At 39.0% G+C, this 8,331-nt stretch overlaps 1 protein-coding gene across 6 annotated transcripts in view; it reads left to right on the top strand.

The window, feature by feature from the left end:
* GRM7 (glutamate metabotropic receptor 7) overlaps positions 1-8,331 on the top strand; it is an 850,676-nt gene that overhangs the window by 531,784 nt on the left and 310,561 nt on the right. For all 6 annotated transcript variants that reach the window (XR_003901066.1, XR_003901065.1, XM_029917442.1 and 3 more), the window contains exon 5: positions 3,145-3,285. Coding sequence is in view for 4 of the 6 variants with exons in the window: in XM_029917442.1 (XP_029773302.1) it covers positions 3,145-3,285 (141 nt within the window). In the remaining 2 variants the exon portion in view is untranslated. The remainder of the gene's footprint in view (positions 1-3,144; positions 3,286-8,331) is intronic.

Here is an 8,331-nt window from a genome sequence, read left to right as displayed (position 1 = left end):
TCGGAACCAAGGCATAAATTTGAGTCTGAGAGGGTGACAATACTGAGATTACAAATCGGGCTGGAACTGCTCGAGTCCCACCCACTAAAGTTTAGGGTTTGCTCAATAACCCTGCTTCTCAAAGTATGGGCAGGCAGCCTGAGTATCAGCTGTGGCTTGTTAAACATACAGCACCTTTGGCCCCACCCCAGATCTCCTCAATCAGAATCTGCATCTTAGAAGAGACTCAGGAAATTCAAATATAAGTGTATTTAAGAAGCAAGAGTAGTTCTCAACTTCCAGGTAAGGGTAGGCAGCAGGCTCACAGGGAGGAGGTAGAGGAAGGTAAGTTCCAGCTACATATATATATATATATATATATATATATATATGTGAGAAGGACGGGGGGTTGGTTCAGAAATCCTGTGCCTTTTCTGCTTTTTGCTATAGTGTGTGCAGACAGCCCGTGACACAGCGCTTGCTTGCTTTCCCAAAGTCTGTTTGTTCTCACTCAGAACAGAGAGAGGTTTTTGACAGCTGCTTCCTTTTCCTTCTCTTCTCTTTAAAATGTTCCACAATCATCTATCTGCGCATAAGCCACACACTAGTTCTTCCTTCTTCAACGGGCCTTTTCATATCCAGCAGACACAGGATTCAGAGAGAGGCATTTTGAAGTGGTATACATTTTCAACAATGAGGTTTCCTCTAAAGGTGTTCTCTTCTGAGCTGGGGCAGGTATGTATCCTTGCTAGAGTTTGAACCATTTGGTAGCTCCTATTCTGAGGCTGGTTTGGAATTCAGAGCTGTGGCATGTGCTGAAAGGTTTACTTCTGAGCTTCTATGTGTTCTGTTGAAGGCACTTCTTGAAGGGTGTGTTGTTTTGGTGTTACACAGAGACCTTGGAGGTGCTATGATAAAGAAAAAGTGTTTCAGTTGTTTGGCTACATAAAAACGACCTCAGTTGTTACTGGCTTCACAAACAGCCACAGTTGTACAACGAGAGCTGGTCTCGGCTAAGTGGATCTTCTATTGCAGTCAGCTGGGAGGCTCCACGGGCCAACGGAGTTCTGCCGAGCTGGGTGGAGGCTGGATGGACCTGCCATCCTCCTGTCAAATGTCTTCGAGCACAGCAGCTGGCTTCCGAGAATGAGAATTCCACAAAAACCAGCTTCAATGAGCACAGGGTTTCCCAACATCTATGCTTGCACCACACCTGTCAGTGTCCCACGGACAGGGACACAGTGCCTGAGAGGGGACCTGCATATGGGTATGAATCCCCAGAAGCATGTTCCCTTCCAGGGCCATTGCCACAATCTACCACTGTTGATTAACTTGGTTTTTGTTCAGGCTGGGTGGGGTTGGGAGGAGGACAAGGGGCAAAAATGGTGAAAAAAGTGAAAGCTGGTCACCGGTCACCGTATGAGTGTGTATATGGATATGCATGATTGAATGCATATATTTAGTGTTCTTGGAACCATGTGGGACTGCTCTATTTTTTCCCAAAAGATTGTACTTTGTTTAGAAACACTAGGTTACCCTACTTAATAGTTGTCTGGAGGCAAGATTGTGGGACAACAGCTAGGTGGAAAGACATTGGAAACTTATAGAGTTCAAGGTTAACAACCCCAGAAAGTGGACATGTTTTCATATTTTTTAAAATTACTAAGTGTTCCCTTTAAGGCCATAAGGGGAAAAAAGATAGCCCCTGACTCTAAACTCCCTGTGAAGAGTTTAGGACTTCCAGACAGATAGCCTAATCAGTATTGGTGTTAGAATGTGATCACCTACTCTAGCCAGATTACTTTCAAATCAGATAAGAGAGTGATTATAAAAGGACTATTAGCCAGCATATACTGACAACAGCCTGGAAAATAACCTAAGGAATGCCAAATATTTTTTATTTTCTCTAAAATATTATATAATCTCTTGTGCTTTATGTTTTCTTTTTACTTTCTTCTGTACTTATTTCAGTTTTCCATTTATCATAGGTTTAATATATGTCAGGCCATGAATTTGGTGCTGGCCACATAATGATAAATAGAGTTAACCTGATGCACTCTTCACAGGGAGTTTAGAGTCCAGAGCTATCTTTTCTTTCCCCTCATGGCCTTAAAGGGAACACTGAGTAATTTAAATAATATGAAAACATGTCCATTTTCTGGGGTTGTTAACCTTGAACTCTATAAGTTTCCAATGTCTTTCCACAACCACAAATAAGATTCTGGGAGGGAAGGAGGTAGTGTTGTCTTTATTTTTATAGGAAGATGAAAGGATGATCAGGAAAGTGTGGGTTTGCTTGTGTTCTCCTGACTTAAAGACATTAGTGGAGCTGGCTCTCAGGCCCACCCTGGTGTTACTGAATCTTGTCTGACTCTTATAAGAGTTTGTGGCTCCAATGCGACATTTAAGGCTTCACTCCTTAAGAGGTAGTGAGAGATTCCTTGAAGACATGCTCTTATGAGTTTCTGCTCCTCACACACATCAGTTCCCTCAGTAAACAGCACTGAGCTTTATGTTAGACTCCTATTTACTTATGGCCTTTCCAGAAACTTTGATTGTGATTAAAACATAAATTACATAGTGGAACATTGCTAAATGAATGGAGGGCTTAAAATGATATTCACAGGTCAGTAGATCACATAATCAGAGATGCAGGATGGCCTTATGGTTGACCTTGGATATGCTTTTATTTCATCTGAACCTCTGTTTTCTCATCAGCAAAGTGGGAAGGATAGTAGTTGCTGTATAGGTTGTTGAGATGAATAAAAGAATCCAAGAATAAAAGAAGCACAGAATCCTATCCATAGAAAGCCCTGAAATGACCAATTATATCTTGATGAGAATTATGAAGACACTGTGTCCATAGTCTAGTATCACTAGACATGCAAGGCTTGTTATCATTATGTCATTGTCAAGGTCTGTAATGCAGATTTCAGTGTGGCAATGTCATTTGTAGGCCACATCTCTGCCTGACAGATTGAACTAGGGATTTAGCCATAGGTGAGCCCTGGAATATTTTTTGTTTCCCTTTTTTTTTTTTTTTTTGATTGACATAAAAGAGCATCCAGTCTACAAAACCAAAGAAAAACCATCACTTGTATTTTTATTTCCCGACATTCTAGCAGAGTCCCACAAGCAATGACCTTTTCATTTAACTCTCTTTAGGGTTTGATGCCTATTTTACGTCACGCACACTTGAAAACAACAGAAGAAACGTGTGGTTTGCTGAATACTGGGAGGAAAACTTCAACTGCAAGTTGACAATTAGTGGGTCAAAGAAAGAAGACACAGACCGCAAATGCACAGGTAATTTCATTCTCATTGTCCTTCTCCTGTTACTCTACGTGGCCAGCATTGAAATGTCTGCATAGCTGACAGAAGGAAGCTTGGCTGGAGACAAATTGAAAAAGTAAATTGAATTTTACTAGATTGTTCAGAAAATGGAACAGGAGCATAAGTCTTGCAGGACAAGAGAAGTACAGAAAAAATGGTATTCTTTTCTGCCTGTCCATCTAGCAGGAATTGACATTGTCATTGATTCTTGGAATTCAAAAGGGTCATGTTGCTTTGAATGCTCTCAGTGATAAATATTAGTTTACGTTTTAGCCAGGAATATGAAGTCAGTTTCACATAGACAAAATCTGGCAAATCCCCTATCGGCACCGGATTTCATGGTTATCATGGACCATACTGTGTATTTGATTAAAGAAATACAATACTTGGATTTAGAGTAATGAGAATTGGAATGGATTTCCATAACATCCAAGTTAATGAGTCATCTATTTAAAACACACTTAAAAATATTTAGGAGGGCACGTGGCTGGCTCACTCAGTAGAGCAGGTGACTCTGGTCTAGTCATGAGTCATGAGTTCAAGCCCCACGTAGGGCATAGGGTTTACTTTCAAAAAACACTTCAGCAACCCCTTAGGTCACCTTACATAATTATTCCAAATTTAAAAACATGTGTGGGATGCCTGGGTGGCTCAGTCGGTGCTGTCACCACAGAGCCCACTTCAGATCTTTTCTCCTCCTCTCTCTGCCCCTCCCCCACTCATGCTTGCTCTTTCTCTCTCTCAAAATAAACATTAAAAAAGTGTGCATGCCATGCATATATATGTACATACATGAAGTAGTTAGAAAACAAAATGAAACATTTACTCATGCATTCACAAATGATTACTGAACAACCCCTTCCTGTTGATCACAATGCTAGACACCATGATGGAATGGTAAGCAAGCCAGGTAAAGACCCAGGTTTCACATTACTCAGAGGATAGTCAGGGAAGATTGACATTATTCCAGTCAGCTCTCCATGAATACATAATTATAAATTGCAGTAAGTGTCCTGAGGGCTATGTGGGCACATAACCAAGAAATTTCCCTTATATTCAAGGCAGAAGGGGTCTCAAAAGACCTGAGTGAGTAGGTATTGGCTAGTTAGGAAAGGGGAAGGACAGATAGGAGAATTTCTTATGGGGCATAACATGGCAAAGGGCATTTATGATTCCTCAGAGGATAGAGAATACAAATATCTGACAGAAGTATGGTGAATAGGTTGAATTTGTGAGCTGAGGCTGCTAGTGTAAAGATGTGGACAGGGAATAAGCCATGTGGGGACATATGTGGAATTTGATCTTTCCCCTAAGACTACTGGAAACTGGGAGAGGCAGATGGGGGTGCAAAGGGTTACAGAAGCATGTGATATGTTATACTATCTCATCATCTGGCTCTATATCACATAGCAATACCCAATTTCATACTTCATTAACCTTTATCATTTGTAGGGATGACCTTGAAACACCACAAAACCCTAAAATGCTTTTCTTTATGATCTAGAAGAGCACACTCGTGTTGAATACACTACTGTTTAGTTTATCTTTGCAGTGTGAGTCTTTGAATATTGGTCATCCAGATACTGTAGATTGACACCTTCAACAAACACCTATTAATGAGGAATAATGCATGCGAACCATGGTTCTAAAACATCATAAATGGTGGGAGGATGCTTAAGTTTAGGCATTGTCCTCAAGTTGTTTTGTAAAGGAGAGATAAAATATGGACAGCAATAGGAGTAAAAATAAGGACACAAAATCAATATATTGCATGATTATATAAATAACTCAGTAAAGTACAATACCAGATTAACCATTCTATAGACATTATGTATAGCAACAGAGTTTTCAGAAGTATGATCCTTAAAATATCGGAGGGAGGGAAGAACAATTTGTTTCAATGTTGACTAGACCTGGGTGAAACAAAGCTCTCAAGAGGAAACTTAAAAGAATTAGTTTGACATATGGATAATTTGTCTATATGACAAGCAACATCCAAGTGTACTAGATAGATCCAGATGATTGATGACAGTTTTTTGGGTTCTTCTGACATTTTGTGTTCTGTAGAGTCTGGAAGGTAGATTGTCTTATGACCATAAGGGCTGTTCTAAAGGCAAGCCCCATAATCTTAATGTTTTAACACTGCTGTTTTTATCTGTAGTCTCATTTTCATGTCGATTATCAAGAATTGCAGTTTATAAAAACAGGATCATTATCCAAATCCTCCTCTTTCAAAAATGGATATAGAAGAGTTGTTCATATCCCACTGCTCCCATGTGACAAATCTATGGTCACATCTATTAAATTGCCTGTGACCCCATATTATTTAAATACTATCTTTGCTCTCTTTTATACCTTACCACTTTCACAGTTGTTAGATTTGCCATATTGAGTGGAGACAAATACTTTTACCATCATTGTGTCTCTTATTCCTGTTACTGGATATGAATACATGGGTGATCATGTGTTTCTTTCTGGTACTGCCTTTTCCTAAATGCAATGAAACCTATATTTTTCTTTGGAAGTATTCACAAAATACTATTTAAAACTTGTAACTTGAGGGAAAGTTGACCCTTGAACAATTTGAGTTGGAACTGCTCAGGTCCACTTAGATTGTTTGATAAAACAGTACTAAAAATGTTTTTCTCCTATGATTTTCTTAATAACATTTTCTATAGCTTACTTTATTAGAATTTAGTATATAATAGCTATAACACACAAAATATGTGTTAATTGACTGTTATTGGTAAGGCCTTTCAACAGTAGGCTATTAGTAAAGTTTTGGGGCAGTCAGGTGGAGTTTTGGCTATGCAAGGGATTGGCACCCCTAACCCTTTACATTGTTCAAGATTCAACTGTATTCTTCAACTTGGAAATGGAATAATGGGAGGAAAACTGTGCTGAGATTAACTAGACGACAGGGAAGGAAGAGATGGAGAGAAGTGACAGATGGAATTGGATTAATAAGAGTTCCTGAAACCATGGTGTGAAATTAAGTTTTAATGATGCAAAAGCGTGGATGGGAGAAGGAAACATTGATGGGCTTAAAGATGTAGATGATGAAAGGAAAGCTGCTTTGGTAACTAGGTTTTGAAACATTAAAAGAATGGACACACTGGAAAGAAATATCCAGAAGAAGAAGCAGGCTGAGTAGTCTGACATTGTAGACAGTCTGGCTCCAGGCAGTATAGATAGTGGATGTTCTGAGGACTGCAGAAAACAGCCCAGCTCACAGATACTTCTCTCTGATTGGGCTTTGCTAATGAATAAGAAAGTCTTGGGGACTCTGAGTGGCTCAGTTGGTTGAGCTTTGGACTTATGCTCAGGTCATGATCTTGCATTTTGTAGGTTCCAGCCCCATGTTGGGGTCTGTGCTGACTATTCAGAGCTGGAGCCTGCTTCGGATTCTGTGTCTCTCTCTCTGCCCCTCCCCACTCTTGCTCTGTCTCTGTCAAAAGTGAATAAATGTTAAAAAATATTTTTTTAAAAAGAATAAGAAGGTCTTAAAATACCCCTAGGATTTGGGTACAAGTTAAAATACCAACTTGTTTTTCTATATTTTTACATAGCCTCTTTAGCCATAATAAGCCATAATAATTCTATATTAGCCTTATGTAAGCAATCAATAAATCCATCATCTGGCTAGACAAGCTGTGAGGATTAGGTATTGGTCTGCTACTATATGAAGAGAGCAGATATCTGTGTTCAGGGAATAGCAGTGTGTTCTGAAAGGCCAAGGTGGCAAAAAGTCATGGAAGGAAGACTAATTGATGGAAAAAAATGATATATTATTAAACTTTGTATACTTCCTAATTTAGCTTGGAGCTAAATGTGCATGAAATCTTACAGGAATTTACCTGAACAAGCAGGCAATTCTTATTCCTATTAATTATCCATATGCTTTTAAAGTCTCCTTCAAACAGGAGAAGCTACTATGTTTTTCACTATTTGAAGAACATTCAACTTTGCTTGATAACCCAATTTCTAGTGCTCTCAACCTTAAAAACTAGTCACTCTTCATCCTATCTGCACTGGCGACTGCCTAATTTTCATTGATACAGATTAAGACTTGCCAGTGACACATCCTGCTCATGGGTTAGCTTGGCGGCCACCTCCCAAGGGGACAATGAGTTAATATATGTGCTACGGAAGGGAGCACAAAGGGACATGAGTTAAGTTTATTGGTGGTTTAAGCTTTCATGGAAAATACAAACTCTAGCAAATACAATGGTGTTTCATAGTAGCCATATGTTTTGTCATAAAGCTAGTGCTGCCTAAACACAGAATAAAACAAGTACCTTCTAAATACTTCCAGAACTAAGTTTTTTCTAGATACTTTAAAGAATAGAGTAAGTCCTTCTGGATACTTCGAAAAGTGTACTTCTAGCCTATTTGTTGTTTGGGGACAAAAAAAAAAAAATGAGAAGTGATTTTCTCTTTTGTGCTCTCCACTCATGCCCCACTGGCTAAATGTGTTTGACCTTAACACCAGTGAGTATATTGTTGACATAAAGAACAGTTTATGATATTTTGGTGAATGACCTGTTTTTATGGGGACACAAAGGTTAAGGAAAGAAGGGAAAGTATACAAGTGGTGATAACCCTGAAAAAGAGATTGAGGACACATTGGAGTCCAGAAAATGACTCTACTATGGTGTTTTAAGAAACCAGAGTTTTTGGCATGATGGAGGCCTGGGTTTGTGTTCTACAGCTATTCCTCAATGCTGTCATGAAAGATTGGACCTTATTTAATTTTTCAAAGCCTTTCTCATCTTTGAAATTGGAATAATAGAACTTTTATTACACCTTTAATGGTACCACTTACCTGCTGTTTAGGGCTGAAAGCAGTTACCTGCGAGGGTTTCATGAAGATCCTATTGTCATTTGTTAATGCTATAGGAAATCAGGGTGTATATCAAATTCTTCCAGGAAAATGAAGCCAGGGAACTGAAAAAGCATATAAGTATATACAGGAATTTTAATTATGATACCCAGTGCATAGCAATGTAATGGATTATC

This window comes from Suricata suricatta, chromosome 12 (genome assembly GCF_006229205.1).
Source record: "Suricata suricatta isolate VVHF042 chromosome 12, meerkat_22Aug2017_6uvM2_HiC, whole genome shotgun sequence".
NCBI classification, from domain to species: Eukaryota; Metazoa; Chordata; class Mammalia; order Carnivora; family Herpestidae; genus Suricata; species Suricata suricatta.
This window is presented reverse-complemented; position numbering and strand designations above follow the sequence as displayed.